We start from the raw sequence: 19,464 nt of genomic DNA on the forward strand, positions 1-19,464 counted from the left end.
ACTCGGTGTGGTCCTACAACAATATCCTCATTAAGATGCCTTAAACTAGGCCTAAGAATGCCTAGGATGAAATGAGGACGCAAAGATGCCCTTTAAACACATTTTCAGAAAACAGAGGTCCCGCTCGAGCGTGGGTTTCCCTGCTCGAGCGTACAGGCAAACAAAATACTCTGCACGAGCGCGAGTTACCCCGCTCGAGCGGACTGTAAAACATGCCAAAAGTACTGGATGTGTGAAAATCACGCTCGATTGGGCGCTCGATACCCGCTCGAGCGTGTGACATAAGTCCTCGCTTGAGCGTCCAATACCCCGCTCGAGCGGACTGTAAAATAGTGTAAAGTGCTGGATGAACGAATCTCACGCTCGAGCGCCAGTCACACCGCTCGAGTGTGAGTCCAAAATCTGGAATTTCTGGATTAGAACCTCAAGCTCAAAAACAAGTTTCAATGTACCAAATTCGATCCTTTTGGGCTAATTTTCTGGAAAAACACTTCAAAACTCATTATATAACATGTTTCAAAGATCAATTTGAGAAATCAAAGCCCAAAGGTAGTTCGATTAAATCCAATTTCAAACCAATTTTCATGAACATAACTCAAACATGACCATAACTCAAACATGACATGCATGAGTTTAAACCAATTCAAAGCTTCAATTACTTGCTCAAATGAGCCTCAACTTCCAAAAACAAGATGAAAACATGGACTATAACAATAATATGAACATGCATGTACCAAATTCCATGTAATCAACCTCAAAATGCAATAATGTAGACATGCATGCATGATATATGCTACAATTCAACATTATGAACCAACTCTTAGCTAGAATCTCTAATTTCTCATGGATCATGCAAGACAACACACAAATTCATCAAAGAGAGGTTGAATTCTCTACCTTAGGTCTCCAATTCCAAGCCTAGAAGCTCAATTTTGCAAATCTTCTACCAATTCTCCAAGTCTCTAAGCCAATTTGAGATGGAAACAAGCTCTCTCCTATCTCTTTCTCTCTCTAGTTGGCTATGATCACAAGAATGGGCTGAAGAAATGTTGTGTTTGCATGTAATAAGGCTCAACATGTATTGCCTAAATGGTCCACTAACATGGCAATATGGTAAATAAGGCAACTTGTGTAATTTAACTTATTTTAATCTAATTTAATCATACCAAATCCAAATTCAAGTAATTATACCATAAAATCCTATAAATTCTAATCATCACATAACACTAATCCATTTCTGGTTCGGCCACCGATAAGGCCTTCAATTTGCAGTTTAAACATAATACGTGAACGGATAGTTTAACAGTCGAACAGATAGAAATGCACTTAAACAGATACAGACAATCAATCAGTTCAGGATTTCAGTCAATTCAGTTAATTATCATAATCAGTCCCAGTTTAACAGTAATCAGTGGTTTATCAATAAACAATGGTGAGGGTTGTCACACTTAGAGCACAATGTAAATGTAATGCAACGAACATATATATGTAGATAAAATTTCACATCATGAAGTCCAAGACAAGTTCTCTAAATCCCCAGGGAGTCGCTAGAAATTGTAGCTGGTTTTTCGCGCTCCTCAAATGGGTTTAGTCTCCTCGGTACGATAACCTGACAGTTCGGCCTCCCGTGGTTCTAAATCTGGTTTCACAAGTGCAATGTGAAACAGAAAAATGAATGAGAATCCAAATCCGAAAAATCTTAGAAAATCTATTTATCATCAGAGATGTCAAAAATGGATTGCATTGCCATATTTTAGAGTCACCACCTAAATATTTTTGAAAATTTAGGAAACCCATGACTCGTGCCAAATGCTACTTATCCGTCATAACCAAAGTTGTCTCGGTTTGGGAACTTAGATATGAGAGGGGAAAGTTATGAATTGAGCACCCCACTCACTTGATCAAAGATCGACCTTTACTAATCATGATATGATTTTTATCAACATTATATGCTCATGTTATAATTATTATGCTAATTTACTATGTGAGACACACAAGTATAGACTACGTCACCCACTTTGAATGCTTTGATTTTTATTTGTTTTTGAAAAGAGTTTTGAATATGTGCTACTTGAATGAGAAGCAAGCTCATATGTACATTTAATCAAAATCATTCTAATTTAAGTGAAATAGCCTTCATCCACAGGCATTTAAAGAGATTTGAAATAAGCACGCAACGTCATGGTAGTATGCTTGATATGGAAACACAAACACACATGTAATATGTTAAAGAAAAAATGCTCACCTAGTATTCAACCGAGGCACGCCAAAGAAAAGAAAATAATTAGAAAGATGCATGCTTCTCACAATGCACATGACTAATACAACACATACAAGAATGCAACTATTAGGTTCGACTTATTAACATATCATATGGATTAACTCAAAGCATGCGGTAATGCACATATTCAAGTAAGTGGCAAATGACAATGATATTCAAGAATGATGAACCGAACCTCAATGCATGCAAAAATGGATACGAATCATGGCAATGATATGAAATGAAAACATGATACTATATGCAACCATTGTAAACATATAAATAAAAGGAGAAAGAAAGGGTTGGAAGTCATACAACTATTTACAATTTTTCCCTCGTACAAGAGGGTTCGAATGAACGTCCTAATTAAATTATTACAAACACTAATGAATGGATTAATTATTTAACTATTATAAACACAAATAAACTAATTAATTATTACAAGTTCGAATGGAAGCTAAGCAACTATTTAATTATACATACGAATACTAAAGCTACTAATCAAGTAGACTTGAACTGGAGGTGAGGGATCGCACGTTCAAAACTAAGAACATCTTCCAGAAACCTCTTTGTTTGCTTCCAGAACCAGCTCTATTTGCAGTAAGAAAATTGTTATGTTTTGGTCTCAGGATCTGCTTTGTTTTGTTGCAAAAATACCACTGCCTATACAAAATGGGTGGCTGGCCGGCCTAAAAGAGTGGCCGGTCATACAGAATAATTGCTGGCCGGCCATTGTTTCTAGGAAATACACTGTTGTAATAGAGCTGAAACATAGCAAGATAGAGTATTTCCAGGAGATATTTATCCTCTCCGCCCTTCCCTATCATGAAGATAATCAAGGGAGGAGTAGATTCGATTATCAAATTATCAATCATCATAAATTTGTTTTGTAATGATCTTAGAAATGATGGGACAAGAGTTTAATCAATGCAATGAAAGAAAAAAAATACCTCCTCCCTATCATGGAGTTACCTCAAGGGGAGGGGTAGACTCGCATCATAAATCATTGAACATCACTAAAAAGTATGCGATAATTCTAGAAGCAACAGGTTCAGTATAACGTCTGACTGAACGTAACCAAATTTTATTACATTTTTACCCTTTTTAGTCCAATTTTTATTAGCCTTTTGGCTTTACGTTTTCAATTTCTTATCTTTTCTCTCTTTTTGTCCAAAGGTGATGATTACGTCCACTAAGTTCAAAGCAAGAAAGAGTAACAAGCATGACTTGACCCGAGAAATGAACTCTTCAAGTCCTTTTCTATGGGGGAAATTACAAAGGTAGAGTTCAACCCATTTACAAGCAATAATAAATTCGGAGTCAAGACCCAAAATAAGTGATAATGACTCTAAATCCAAACCCAATAATGAGCTATAATGGATATTTCCTTTATGATTTCCAAGGGTCTAGTTAGAAAATTAGTCCTTTAGAAGTAAATGCACTGGCGATAAAGGGAGGTATCAAACAAGAGTTCATGCTTAGCATAATAGAGATGTAATACCCTAGTAATGAACCCCTGAGGAGATTAAACCATTTAGCATGAGGGGTTTCTTTCTTATGCCTTGAGCGACAATCTTTTGTTTGATACAACTCTTAATCAAAAGAAACAAAGAAATGAGGGAGGTTGCAGAGTGTGAATGAAAAAGGTGGATGATTACAAGGGTGTGAATATGTACATAAAAGCTATAAAAAAAAAATGAAAGAAAAGATTATCAACTCAAATGGATTGGAAGCTATGGCCTATACACCAAATCTACGAGGACTTAAAACAACACAAGTATAATATTCAAAACATAAATTAAATAACCACATTAAATAATTCCTAAACTCTAAAAAACAGTGGCCAAAACTAAAAGAAACAAAGTAGAAAAAGGCAAAGCAACAAGTTATAGAAAAGGGCCTAAGGAAGGGTGGCTAACTTCTCTTTTTGTGACTTTAAATCACATTTTTAAAGCTTAAAATAGCTCTGAAATCAGTATGAAAAGGCAAAGAAAAGAGAGAGAAAAGATGGTACAAAAGCTCAAAGATTACCCCTCTAAAGAGAGGATGTTCTTCTTAGTTGACAAACCACAAGCTAAGCACTCTCAAGGGTTTGAAATTATCTTCAAGAATCTCAGCAAAAGTCTTAAGTTTAAGCTTAGAAGGTGTATATATAGTGTATGTATATCGCAAGAGAGGAGGGAAGTGTGTTGGACAAGTTATGGCTCTTGGCAAATTTTTCTAACCCCAAACCATGAGAGAGGTGTTGTATTTATAGAAAAACAACCTCATGTTGGAAATATCAACAAAGAGACAGCTGGTGCAAGGCATGCACATGGAGACAACTGGCTACTACAAAATATCTATTGTCGGGAAGCATGGCCGGCCGGCCATGAAAAGGTACGACTAGCCACCTGAAAATGGCTTGTCGGTCACTTGTTGGCCAGCTCTTCTCTGAGTGGTTAGGCTAGAAAAAACAAGATTTTGGTTCAAAAGAGGTACAAGGTTTAAATTTTAAAGCTTGAAACCGAATCATTTTGCTAAAGTTTCGAACAATTGCACAGCGTAACATTTCATCATCGAGTGTTCAAAGTAAGACGCCCAAGTCTTAAGGGCGGTCAAAATGGGGTGTCTATAGTAAGGCAACGGTCTGCGTGACCAAAGGTCTTGCGTTTGAAATCTATACCAACCTCCTTATAGTCCTTGACTGAAATTGGGAGGTAAGGGGTGGATTTCTCGACATTCTCCTTGGATTGGTTTATAGGGTCGGATCATAAATGGACCCGACCTAGGAGATTCCCACAAAAAAAAAAAAAAACTTGTTTGGGCCACATGACTTACTATACATTTGCTACATGTGTACTTTTTTGTTTAAAAGTGTTGGCAATTTAACAGAGAAGAGAGAAGGTCATTTTAGTCATTGTAATTCACTTACTATATTTTATACCATTAAAAGAGCCTAGATGAGTGTCGCCCCCGAACCTTTTCATAAGTCAAGTAAACGACAATTACAACAAGGATCATTCTCATAATTTGACTAAAAGTGTAAAAAAATGGAGTAATTATTCTTTATTCTAATAATTACATTGATTGTGTATCCATTTAATAACAGAGGATCAAATAATCACAAAGTGTAAGTGCACCAAACATTCTAAATAATTTCAAAAGAAATTGACATATTTATAATTTAAAAATTAGAGTGAAATTTATTATTTAAGCTAAGAAAAAATTGATTGCTATATATAGGGCACAATTTGATCCTTACCATCCGACCATTGGAGGAAGGTGGGGTGGGGGAGATTAATGTAAATACCTAACTTTTTACAACTATAAAGCTTAAGACACATGGCACCCTCTATCTGCATCAAAGTAGTGTGCCTACTCCCCTCTGTCATTGTGTTTCCCTACGTCTATATATATAGCTTCTTAAATCATTATATACTTGCCAACCATTCTCATTTTGCATCAACAACCCACCTTTCTTTGCTTCACTAAAGCTTTCCTTTTATTATTATTATTTCTTTTTTTGGGGTGAGTTGGGTTCATTGTTATGAAGGGTGGTGAGGTTAGGGAATGGTTGATGGTGTGTGTGGTGGTGGTGGGTCTAAATTTGATGAATGGGAATGAGTGTGAGGCAGAAGCACAAGTACCTTGTTACTTCATATTTGGTGATTCATTGGTTGATAATGGGAATAACAATGACCTTGCTACCACCGCCAAAGCTGACTATTCCCCCTATGGAATTGACTTCTCCGACGGTCCAACTGGAAGGTTTTCCAATGGCAAAAACTTAGTGGATGTCATTGGTCAGCTCACTCTCTCTCTCCTGAAGTTTTATAATATTTCTGAAAATTATTAGAGTTATAATTCATGAACCATAAATAAAATTATAAATTTATATTTTTTTTTATCAAAATATTTTTGAACCATAAAATGTGTAACTAATCACAAAATGCTTATCTTAAAATTATAAATTATCGTAATTTTATTAAAATAAAATCACGTAATATTACTATAAAAATGCATAATATATAACAAGACAAGGCGTTAGCAAGATGCATATGGTAAATAGTAGTATCAAATGTCCCTAACTAGTGAGATATCGGTTAACATGTATTACTTATATTTTTATAACTTTAATAATTAAAAAAATTATTATAAACCCATGCGAGTAGAATGTTCATTTGCACAAATGTCATGTATACATCACCTATATTTTCATAAGTTTGATATTATTTTTTAAAAAATTTTATTCTTTTTATTTTATTTCTCCTTTTATTTTTGTTCCGTGTTTTGAGTTTTTTGTCACGTCCTCATTCCTCTTGTGGGCAAGCCACGCAACACTGACATCACCCACGAGCCAAAGTCTAAGTGGACACTGTTTCCAAAAAAAAAAAAAAAAAAAAACCACAAATAAATAAAAATGATGTTCCAATAATGATTTTATAATTATAAAAATAATGATGAGTTAAAACTTGAAGCACTATAATATTGTTTGATTTGTCCCTTGAGAGGCAATTCTTAAGAAATTTTTTGGTTGATTTTTTTTAAAAAAAAAATCTAAAATTACTTTTTTTTTTCTTTATTAATATCAATAAATCACTTTTTATTTATCTTCTATCATTCTCTCACATGAGGGTGTTTGATGAATATTATTTTAATCTAAAAGTTGATAACTAGAAATTAAAAACTAAAAGCACCACCACTATTCTAACTTTTGAAAAATCATTTTTTTTTTCTAACTTATTTAAGTCATTTTTACCTATAAATACTTTTGCACAAACTCCTAAACTAAAATAAGTTATAAATTGCTTTTATAATCTCCACCAAACAATTCCACAACACACATCAATCAATCACTTTTTTTTTTTTCATACCTATCTATTCAAATACAAAAATAAAATAATAATAAATCATCCCAAACTCTAAAATTCTAAAATTATTTTCAAAATATATAACCAAGCAAATTTTTAAATTTTGTTAACTCTTTCGGAAAAATTATTTTTAAAAATTATTTTACAAATATAAACCAAATATGGCCTATATAAAATTTTGAATAGTACTATCTTAATTTAAAAGTTAATTATCTATTTTATACATCACTGAATTAAAAAAATAGATTTAAAAAGTACACTTCTCTGTTAAAATTTTTATATATCATCACTAGTCCCATAATGAGAAGTCTCCTCGTACCATCGCATGATAAAATTTAGTAGTAATGAAACTGAAATATTAATGTTTCTAAAATTTTAATTTCAGTTTTTTAAGTTTAATTTCACGGTTTTGAAATGTGATGTAAGATAAGGATAACCACCACATTCATATATATCACACTTGTGATGCGAAAAGTCGAGATTGATACTATCGTGATCACAAATTGTGATTGTTTAACTTTGGGCAAATCTTGTTAAAAAAAAAAACTTTGGGCAAATTACCTCCTCGATCCCCCTTGAGATTTAATTAAATTATAAATACTTTTTTAAGGTTTTAAAAATTACATCTTAGTCCTCGAGATTTATATTCACACAACCAAAATATAAATTGATAGATGATATTTGCTCCTGTTGAAATCTCTTTGATAAATCAACAAAAATTACAAAAGAATTACGTTAGACGGAACAAAAAGAAAATATAAGTTTTTGGAACTATGTTTGATTTGTTATTTAAAAAAATAAAATTCAGATTTAAAAAAATAAAATAAAAACTAATTTAATAAAAATAAATATGAAAATATATATTTAATTTGTAAAAATTATTTCTAACCACTCAAAAAATAAAATTATATAAAAATAATTATTATTTTTTTATTTTTTATTTTTTATTCTTAACCAAATTAATTTTTAATTTTTTAATAAAAATTTTTTAAAAAATATCCTAAAAATCAAACCAAATCTATACTAAGTATTTTTTGACAAGCCATTTTTTGTATTTTTAGTTTATTTAATTATTTGTTAATTTTATGATATTTTCACTATCTAACACTACAACATATAAGAGTTTAGAGACCAATATTTTTTATTTTTAAAAGTGAAAATTTTGTTGCAAAAGACATTTAGAGATTAATTTCTATCGTCGTGAAGATAGTCGCTAAAAGGCCACCCTAAAAAGTAAAAAATAAGGCTTTTAGCGATAAAATTTCGAAAATGTCAATAATAAATAGACTTTCAGAAACAAAATAATTTGGTCTCAAAATGGTTTATTTTTTAAGATAAAAAATTTGATAGCAAAGAGATAATAATTAATCACTAATGTGCAATTTTCGTTATAAAAATATAATGACGACCTTTTTGGCAACAAAAATATTTGTTCCTCTAAAAATAATTTTATCCCTAAATTTTAGTCTCTAAAACCTTAATTTTTTTGAAGTGTGATAAGTGTTTTTCCATCTTAATTTTGCATTTCATAACTTATTTAAAAATGACAATTTAGCTAAATCTCAAGGGAGAATCTGTAATTTAGCTAAATCTCAACGGAGTATAGGTAATTTGCCCTTATTTGTCAAAAGGACATTTTAGTCAATTTATGATATCTGTTAACGACATTAATTGCGATGGGACGAGATGTAATTTTTGAAACCTCAAGGAGAAATTTGTAATTTCGTTAAACCCCAAGAGAGGTGTAGGTAATTTGCCCTTTTAACTTTTTTTGTAACAGTGAATATACAATTCTTAGAAAAATAGTAAATGTATATATAAAATAGTAGTGCTATTCAAGAAAAAAAATCAAATTTATTTTTTTAAACTTATGTTGTATTCGGTTGGAGGATTTAAGCAGGGTTTTGAAAAGGAAAATGAAAAAAAATAGGTGAAATGTGAATAAAATATACTTACATTTCACTTAGTTTCACACATCTTTTTTTCATTTCGTTTTCTAAATTCCTTCCAAAATTCCTCAATCAAACACAGCGTTAATAATATAATAATGTGTTAAAATATGTAAAGCAAATCTCTCTCTATTAAAAAAAAAATTAGAGATAGTGATTTGACAATTTATTTTAATATTTTTGTTATTTTATTAGCCAAAAAACTACTCCTCAAACAAACTCTTGGTAAAAAATTCTAACACATACCGATTGGGGGTTAATAGTTAGTATATCAGTTGGACTTGCGAGGGTGTAAGTTCGGAAAAAAGAAAAAAAAAATTTAAAAAGAAAGGTCAAAACTAATTCTTTTTTATTGAAAAAAAATTGTAATTTTTTGACTTTAATTTTGGTTTTATTAAATGTGAAAAGAAAATTATATGATGTGTATTATATGCACATTATTACGTGTTTTTGTGATGTGTTATATATTTTTATAGTAAATGGTATATATTTTTTTGGTAAGAATTATGATAATTTGTGATTAAAAAATAAAATTACCCATTTTTATGGTAATATTACGTAGTATTGCTATATATTTTGTGGATAAAAATTATTTACATAAAAAAGTGTAATATTATCACAAAAATATATAACACTATTATAAAATGAATAACTTTTAATTATAAATTTTCATAACTCTTATCAAAACAATAAATAACCTTTATTATAAAATATATAATATTTATTATAAAAATACTTAACAAATGCATGTCTGAAAAATACCAAAAACATGTTTCCCTAAAAAGAAACGGATCATAATAAAATGGATAATATTTATGAATATTTTGAGTGGATAGGATTTTGTCCTTATTTTTTCCTAATAAGAGCATCTCCAATCCAATCCTCTCACTAAGAGGATGAAAATAATTTTTTTATTCAAAAAGTAAATATAAAGTATGTTATTATTCATTTAAACTCTAACCATAAACCTTCAAAACCCTTCATTCTCCCTTCATCAAAAAGTAATTTTTGTTCATTAACAAATATTTAATTTAAAAATTTTTGTAAAATATATTTAATATTATACTCATTTTAAAGGTATGATTTCACATTTTTTAATGATGTCAATTTTATAAAAATTAAATTTACATATTAAAAGTTATTTGTAATATAATAAAAAATATAAAATGAATAATGTTTCGGAGGATATCCTCTATTTTTCATCCTCTCTTCATATTTGGAGGATCAACTCATCCTCCTTTCAAATAGAGATGAATTTAAAGGTTAAATTAGAGTAATAAAATATAGAGGATGCATTGGAGATTCTCTAACGTCGTCGGTGCAATGCGACAGGCTGTCAAGCGTCTCAATCTTCACATGGTTTTCCAGAGTGCACCCTTTATAATGTGTGCTTTTAATTATATATATATATATATATATATATATTTTTAACTATGATATTATTTTAATATATTTAATTATGTCTTATATAATATTTAATTATGACATATATCTATTTTTTAATTATAATTCAAAAATGTAAAATTATATTATTTTTTATTTTAATTATAAAGTGTATATAATACATACTTTTTAAAAAATGTGTATCATAAATTTTCTTTAAAAATAAAGAGAAAATTGTGGCTCACAAATTTGAAAAGCCTACAATAAAGTTGGTCATTACCATTCCTTTCGTAGGCAAAAAAAGAACTATATTGATAAACATATAAAGATATTACATCAATATAGAACACGGATGAATGCTAAAATAGTATCATAGTGGAAAAAAACAATTCCAACTTAGTCATTCCCATTCCTAAGGGTGTATATAATACCGTTCAATTCGTTAAAATTATTTAATCCATATTAATCTGTACTGATTTATTCATTAATCGTGGATTTTATTATAAAATTTATAATCCACTTTTGAAATCGTTCCGCTCCACTGTAGTTAGTACATATATTTTTTTTAACCTCTAATAACAAATCAAAATAAAAATAAATGTGAGAGAGATTTAAGATATGAAATTTATTATAAATTAATAGTTATATATATGAAAAATATTATACAAAATTAGTTTGTATTATATATATGAAAAATATTAGAAATTAGTGTTATATATCACTACAACATTTTCTTAATTTAGTGACATTTGAAAGTGCCACAAAACTATTATTCTAATGACATTTTTTGGTCTTGTGACATTTTGAACAAGTGCCACTTCTATCGGTGCCACGGTAGATACGAGTGCCACGGTAGATACTTGCAAGTGCCACTGCACCATCATGGCTGAAAACTTTCAATGACATTTTAATGTCATGGTAGATATTATTTGTGGCACTATCAAGCGCCATTAAAAAAAGAGTTAGTGACACTTGTAAGTGTCATTACACCATCAAGACTAAAACCTTTCAGTGACACTTTAACGTCATGTTAGGCATTATTCGTGACGCTATCAAGTGCCATTCATGACGATAATTCGTTGTAGAACAATTTGATCCGCTCTTGCGGAGACTCGAACCGCCAACCTTCCGCACCATAAACCTTATACACCACACTCTTCCCACTACACCTCTATAGCACCACATGATTATATATGCAACATATATTATTTATATAGTACATACGTCCATATTAATATAAAAGTATATGTATAAACATAATTATTTTATTGAACATAATTTATGTAGAATAAACTATTTACTACCAAAATAAAAAAAAGACCACTTTTGGCGACTAAAAATATTTTTTAGTTGCCAATTCTATACTTTTGGCTACTAATTGTTTTTTAGTTGCTAAAAAACTTAACTTTTGTCAACCAAAATCGGATTTGGTCGCCGAAGATGCACTTTCAGCAACCAAAAAATTTTATTCCCCCCTTAGGATTTTAGTTCTCCCGCGCTAAAAATGACCACTTTTGGCGACTAAACTTATTTTTTAGTCGCCAATTGTAGACTTTTGGTTACTAAAATTTTTTTGACACCAAAAAGCTTTACTTTTGGCTACTAAAATTTTTTTAGTTGGTAAAACTCATATAATCAGCGACCAAACTTATTTTTAGTCGCCAATTGTAGGCTTTTGGCTACTAAATTTTCTTAGTCGCCAAAAAACTTTACTTTGGGCTACTAAAAATTTTTTAGTCACTAAAACCCATATAATCAGCGACCAAACTTAGTTTTAGTCACCAATTGTAGACTTTTGGCTACTAAAATTGTTTAGTCGCCAACAAGCTTAACTAATGCTGTTTTGGTCGCTGAAAGCTATACTTTCAGCGACCAAATTTTTTTGGTCAGAAAATTTAGTCGCCGAATATACTTTTTCCTGTAGTGTATATTGAGTTTAATTCATTTATTTTTAATCATTTACTGCATTTTAAAAATTTAGAAAATATATTGGCATTTTTTGTTTTTCCAAAAATGTCATTATAAGCTTGGAAAGTTTTTGGCTAAGTGGCATTTCTCAAAATGCTATAAAATATTTGTTTATGGCACTTTTCACCTAAGTGCCATAAAAAGTAATTTGCACCTACCTAGTGCCCTGACATTTTTTAAAAAATGCCATTGCAACTAAAGTTTAGTGGCATCTGTTGGTAAATGTCACGAACATAATTTTTTGTGTCATTATTTTATAAAATGTCATAAAATTGATGTGACATTTCTTTATTGAAATGCCACTAGAGCCTTATATGTTTTGTGGTTCTATGACATTTTTCTAAAACATTTAATGCCAATTTTTATTTTTGTGGCATTTTCTAAAAACATGCTACTAGTGTAGTGTCACTAAAGTGTAAATTTGTTGTAGTGACATTTTTGTTGCAGTGAAGTGACACTTTTTTTAATTGAAATGCCACTAGAGCCTTGTATGTTTGTGGCTCTATGACATTTTTCTAAAAAATGCCACCAAATATTCTTTTTGTGACATTTTTTAAGAACATGCCACTACTATGGTGTCACTAAAATATGTTTTGGTTGTAGTGTTGTGACACTTGTTCATTGAAATGTCACTAGAGCCTTTTATGTTTGTCGTTTTGTGGCATTTTTCAAAAACGTGCCACTAAATATCATTTTTGTGGCATTTTCTAAAAATATGCCACTAGTGTAGTGCCACTAAAGTATGTTTTTGTTGTAGTTTTGTAACACTTATTCATTGAAATGTCACTAGAGCCTTTTATGTTTGTCGTTTTGTGGCATTTTTCAAAAACGTGCCACTAAATATCATTTTTTGTGGCATTTTCTAAAAATATGTCACTAGTGTAGTGCCACTAAAGTACGTTTTTCTTGTAGTGTATTATGCAAATACTTGATAATTGTTTAAGAATATTTCTTAATCAACTAACAAATTGAAACCACCCCAAACCGCCAAAACTGTAACTTAGTTATTTATCAATCCGCCATTCACGATTTAGTTTATAATTTTATTCTCAAATTGTTTGAAGCGTACTGTGCACACCCTTACCTATTCCCAAGGACGACTACAAGCATGAAAATTATTGGGGTAATTTCATTTTGTAAAATGTTTAAGACACAAAAAAACCTCCCATAATTTGATTCATAATGATATGGCATAATAGATATTAATATTTGATTTACTAGTCTTGCTACGTCCCCCTATTTCATCATCCCACTAATGAGGTGGTAAACAATTTTGAAAGGAGCGAGAAGAATTTGAAGAAAATTGATTGGTTAGTATTGTTTGCCACTCATTAGATGTGCAATTGATGATGAAATGGGGGATGCGGCATTTCTTTTGATTTACTACACACTTATTTGTGTAGAGCCTCCCTTAGCACATTAGGTAAATTTAGGAGTTCAAATTGTGGTTCTCTAGCACTTTTCTTTCATTTCAGTACATATTAAAAATATTTACAGATTAGTGATAAATTATATATATATATATATTAAAAATTAAAATTATAATAAACTTTATCTTGCGTTTGTAATTAATTTTTAAAAAAACCTCTGATATGTTATTTTCTCAAAATTATTCAAGAAGAAACACATTTGTGTATTAAAGTTATATAACACAAAGTGATAGAAGTGGCACCCATTGGTGTGTGTTTAATATTTGTTAGTTTGGAGAGTGGGTGTGTGCTCCAATGGTATGAAAAATGATTTTGCTCTCTGAATTCCACCATCAATAATGTGGAATTATAGATGTTAAAGATGAGAGACAGAGGAGTATGAAATCACTTCACATTGGTCTTAACCACATCATAGGGGGTGGAATTGGGAAGCCTCAATCAAGGGATCAATCATTTTTCTTTTATGTGCATTTCTTTTCTTACAAAGTTCACGTAAGATTTTTCAATTTTTTTCTTCTAAATTTATGGTCTACGGATTGGACTTAGGTAAAGAGAGCACGGCCACGTGCTATTTCATGATATTATGATTAGTAGAAAATGTGAGATATTATGATTTTGTATTAGGTAATTGAGAAACCTGAAGAGATATGATGAATGATAATTAATAAAAGCGTACGAACATATGGTATTTTAGAAATACTTAATAATTTTTCGTTCAGGTAATATAGATAGATGAACCAAGGTTATTTATTCACGGGTAACATCATTAGAGTAAATCTTTGAAGAGTGCTTGTATATGCGTTTCCTCCTTACAAATTTCACGTAAGATTTTTAAATTTTTTTTTTCTAAATTTATGATTTAGGGATCCGACTTGGGCAAGGCCCATTCTAAATTTCTGAATTCAAGATCTATTAATGTGAGTATATGGGCCCAGATCTGGACTTGGCCCATTTGGGACTAATTAATGAAATATAAACATTGTAAAACAAGTTTTAAAATGGCAGGTCTCGTGTACTTCCAGGAAAATTGACTGGGTCACGGCCCACCTCGCATGCCCATGATCAGCCCAAATATTTTAGGTTCTGTCTAGCTTGCCTTTGGGCTTATTGATGCAACCTAGGAGCATGAAATGAACAGTTTCCTAGTTGTGAGACTGATGATTTACATGTTTATCTTATTAGAAACTTTGTGTACGTAAAAAATTTCATCTCCAAGAGCCTGCAAAAGGGAAGCTTTAAGCTCATCAAATTAAATATTTGAGTATTTATATACAGATGGCAAATTTATAAAACACCTATACATAATGATTTGACTGAGTTTTGAACCTATTACTTTTGTTTAAAGAGCCCCATTGAAATGCTTTTAAAAACTGATACTACATCTTTATGCTACAAAATTTGTAAAAATTTTGGTGTTACTACAAAAAAAAAACTAAGGTTTTAGAAACCCAAATTTAGGGACAAAATTATTTTTTAAGAATCAAATATTTTTGTTGTAAAAAGTGTCGTTATTATATTTTTAGCAACGAAAATTGGACATTAGTCATAAATTATTATCTTTTTGTGACCAAATTTTTTATCTAAAAAAATAAACCATTTTGAGACCAAATTATTTTGTCCCTAAAAGTGTATTTATTAGTGACAATTTCAAAATCTTGTCGCTTACTTGTCGGGACGCCTTTTTAACGACTATCCTCATGACGACAGAAATTGGCCCATAAATATTTTTTGCAACAAAATTTTCACGTTTAGAGACCAAAAATTTTAGTCTCTAAAACTCTTATATGTTATAGTGCCTTTCAACCCAATTCATCACAATTCATATGCCATGGAATGGAATAGAAAGTTGAAACTTGTTTTATTTATTTGCAGCTGAGTTACTAGGCTTTGATGATTATATTCCTCCCTATGCAACTGTAAAAGATCAAGACATACTAGGAGTGAATTATGATGCATCTGCAGCTTCTGGGATTAGAGATCAAACTCCGCAACTATCGGTATTTAATTAATCTAATATGCTCTAATTATTTCTCTAGCGAAGAGATTATATTTTTTGCACTAACTGGTGTACACATATTTTGTTTGTCATTATAGGTTGGTGGGAGGATTTGTATGAATGAGCACAGTTACAGAAATACTGCATTAATGCAAGTGGTGAACATACTAGGTAATGATGAGGACTTGGTTGTAATTATTTCCAACTTACTGATCTTAATCCAATTACACCTTACTACTAATGCTAAAGCTCAAGAATTCTCTCTCTTACTCTAAAAGGAAAAGTGTGATACAAATTTATTTTAAGCGTGAATTCCATCATATAAAGGTTAAATTCAGACCAAAAACTAAGTTTCTGAATTTTTTTTTTTCTCTATCTGAATTTTTTTTATTCCAACATTACCACTAACCATAAGTGCATTTATTGTTTGCATTGCTCGTAGCATAGCTTGTTATCTGTAATCACTTTCAAAATAGGGTTCGGATCCTCTCCAATTAACTGCAGTTTAGGTTGGGTTTGAGGTTGACTTTTTTAGTCAACTTTTTTTTGAACTATTTTTACAGCTAAGACAACTAATCGGTTTAAGAAGTTATTAAAATAACTATTTTTAGTGAGTTCAAAAAGCTAATGTGAGATTTAAAATTTTCAACTGATGACAAACAGTTATGGTTGTTTTTTTTTTTTTTTTTTTTTTTTGTTTTTATAGCAAAAAATCACTTTTCAAAGTTGTTTTCAAGCAGCAACTTTGTGAGTCCACGGCTCTTTCTCACAACCATATTCCAGTTAGCTAGAGGAAAAAGCCGTGTGTTTTAAAGTAAATGCTCATTTTGTCCAACTAGTTAAACTTATCAAACTACAATTGCTTTTTATTTTTATTTTTATTTTTCATGATTTTTGTTTCTGAACAATTTTTATATTTTCGAACCCTACATTAATAGACAATGGAATTGTTCAATTTGTATTAGACAGTAATATGTTGGCTTAAAATTTGGGTTCTGTTGGACACTGTAGTGCTATATTGATGCGCTCGATATATCGGTTGGTATAAAAATTACATTTGTATCAACCGGTTTTGGATATGTATTCTCTTATAGCAAATTTATGAGCCATTTCACAACTAATACTGTTGGTTCAGAGTCAAATACAAATGGTTTAGTTGCTATAAAAATATTTTTTGTGGCTGATAACACCAAATTTCATTTACATATCATATCACTTCCTAGTCCTGATATTGTTACATCACAACCGATACTAATATGTTTACTGATACTGCTATTTAAAATCATGGCTTGCTTGCCACTATTAACATGCTAATTTTAAGTACACTTTCCAGGTCAATTTCTAGGTTTTGACAATTTAACTCCACCTTGTTCAACTGAAAGAGGCTCAGAGGGCATCCTTATGGGTGTAAACTATGGATCAGGAGGTGCAGGAATTCGCGATGAAACTGGGGAAGAACTGGTAATTAGATGGTGTGTGTGTGCGTGCGCGTGCGTGTGCGCGAGCGCACATGCATGTTGTTTTGTTAACACATACTCCAAACTTAGAATTTTTGTGTCCAGTTAAAGAAAAAAAGAACACTCATATTTTTTGATTAATTCATTAACTCGTACATCTTGAAAATTTTCTCTCATCAATTGTTAAAAGTATTTGGTTGAAGAGAAAGTATGACCCCAAATAGAGCACACACAAGCCTTTGTTCAATTAAGATGACACAATAGAATGTGAATAATAGAAATAACATAAATTTTTTTTTTCCTCCTATTTTGGGAAAAAAAAATACCCTATTTGAGATAGGCATTATTACAACTATGCCTAGATTGCTTATTTACTTCTTATGATTACAGGATACTCTATCATAGCAAATTTCCATGTTATCTACATATAGCTGATGGTTTAAGCATTTCATAGAATCAGGTGCAAACAATAACTTTTCATATTTCCAACCAGGGCGATCGGATCAGCATGAATAATCAGTTACTAAATCATCAGACCATAGTATCACGCATTGCCACCTTACTAGGGGGTGAAGAGGCGGCTGCAAATTACCTAAGCAAGTGCATATATTCAATTGGAATGGGAAGTAATGATTACATTAACAATTACTTATTGCCGGAGTATTATCCTACAAGTCATTTATATACACCGGAACAATATGCGTCTGCCCTAATTGAAGAATATTCTCAGCAATTAAGGGTTGGTATTACAATTTGTAATTTTATAATTTTATTACAATGGGCATATACATTGAGATGGTTATTTTATTTTTTTGTTTTTCTTGGCTTATAATAGACTCTGTACAAGCTTGGAGCAAAAAAAATGGCAATCTTCGCACTTGGTCTAATAGGTTGCACTCCAGCTGAAATGACTACCTATGCCACCAATGGAACCGAATGTGTGTTGGAGATTGACAATGATGTTAAACTTTTCAATGAGCAACTCAAGTCACTTGTTGATGACCTCAATAATGATCTGACTGACGCAAAATTCATCTATATAAATGTTACTGAAATTTCTTCAGGGAATCTATCCACTGTTGGTATGTTACTTCAATTTTGTATCTCTTGTATTCATATTGTAAATCTTCTTTTATTTTGTATTTTATAATTATGTGCAAAGTATTTCTATAGAACGAAATTAAGCGAAATACTGATAAAAATGATTTGTTTCAGGTATTACAATTTCAAATGCTCCATGTTGCATTGTATCCTCAAACATAGGTAAGGGACAATGTATACCTAATCAAGTTCCATGCAGTAACCGGAGCATCTATGCATTCTGGGATGGATTTCATCCGACTGAGGTTACAAATGCATACATCGGAACCAGAGCTTATAGTGCTCAGACTTCATATGACGCTTATCCTATTGATATCAGTAGCCTAGCTCAACTATAATAGGGTTTCTAGCTCTGCTGTTATTTTCTTAAATAAACTATGCTTTGAGTTAAATTAAAACTTGAAACATTAATATGTTTCATACCATTGTCCAGTAGTAGCAGGGTGGAGGCACGTGAGCCCCAGGTCATGTGACCCGCTCAACTTTTGGAAAATTATGCTTGTCTTTTGTGAAAAAACAATTTAAACCTTTCAAGTAATATTGCGAAATGTTTATATCACTATTTTTTTTTACCTCTTTATATATATATATATATATGTTTAATTTGTCACTTTAAATGTTTAATTATGTTAATTTTTTTTATATAAATTTTATGTTAGAGAAATGTTATACGTTATTGATTTTCTATCACCTCTTATATGAATACTCATAATTAGTTCATTTATTTATAAATAATTTTTACATAATTAATAACAACTAATAATATACTGTTATGTGATTCAGTGATTCAAAGCGGTGAAAAAAACAAATGATATTTAGCAACCCTATGTATTATTTATTTACCCTTTCTTTTATTTCTTTCTCTATCCCTCTCTATATCTCTTTTTGTGTGTGCATCTTTCTATAATTTAATTGGTTAACTTGAGCTTATATTTAATTATAATTTTTGCATCACACTAATTTTTAATTCTGCCATCGAATAAAAATTAAGTTAAATTGGATTGTAAATTTTGGTTAGATTTCAATTTAGTAATTAAAATCCCGACTCCGCTAGCTGGCAAAAAAAC

The 19,464-nt window shown here is 30.7% G+C and overlaps 1 protein-coding gene across 1 annotated transcript; it reads left to right on the forward strand.

Moving 5' to 3' along the window:
- The first annotated feature begins 5,598 nt into the window (after window positions 1-5,598).
- On the forward strand, window positions 5,599-18,956 carry LOC114265258 (GDSL esterase/lipase At1g29670). The gene is made up of 7 exons (XM_082887511.1): window positions 5,599-6,045; window positions 15,716-15,840; window positions 15,938-16,010; window positions 17,173-17,300; window positions 17,790-18,035; window positions 18,132-18,378; window positions 18,512-18,956. Exons 1-7 carry the CDS (start codon window positions 5,790-5,792, stop codon window positions 18,733-18,735), a joined length of 1,299 nt encoding a protein of 432 aa, XP_082743637.1. The 5' UTR covers window positions 5,599-5,789; the 3' UTR covers window positions 18,736-18,956.
- Window positions 18,957-19,464: the final 508 nt, after the last annotated feature.

The sequence above is a fragment of the Camellia sinensis genome, chromosome 9 (assembly GCF_055761805.1).
Source record: "Camellia sinensis isolate YWXY chromosome 9, ASM5576180v1, whole genome shotgun sequence".
Lineage (NCBI taxonomy): Eukaryota > Viridiplantae > Streptophyta > Magnoliopsida > Ericales > Theaceae > Camellia > Camellia sinensis.

Coding starts and splice junctions, on each gene's coding strand:
- LOC114265258 (XM_082887511.1), top strand. CDS start 5,790: ATGAAGGGTGGTGAGGTTAGGGAATGGTTGATGGTGTGTGTGGTGGTG. Junction 17,301..17,789: donor ATGAAACTGGGGAAGAACTG/GTAATTAGATGG, acceptor ATTTCCAACCAG/GGCGATCGGATCAGCATGAA. Junction 18,379..18,511: donor AGGGAATCTATCCACTGTTG/GTATGTTACTTC, acceptor GATTTGTTTCAG/GTATTACAATTTCAAATGCT.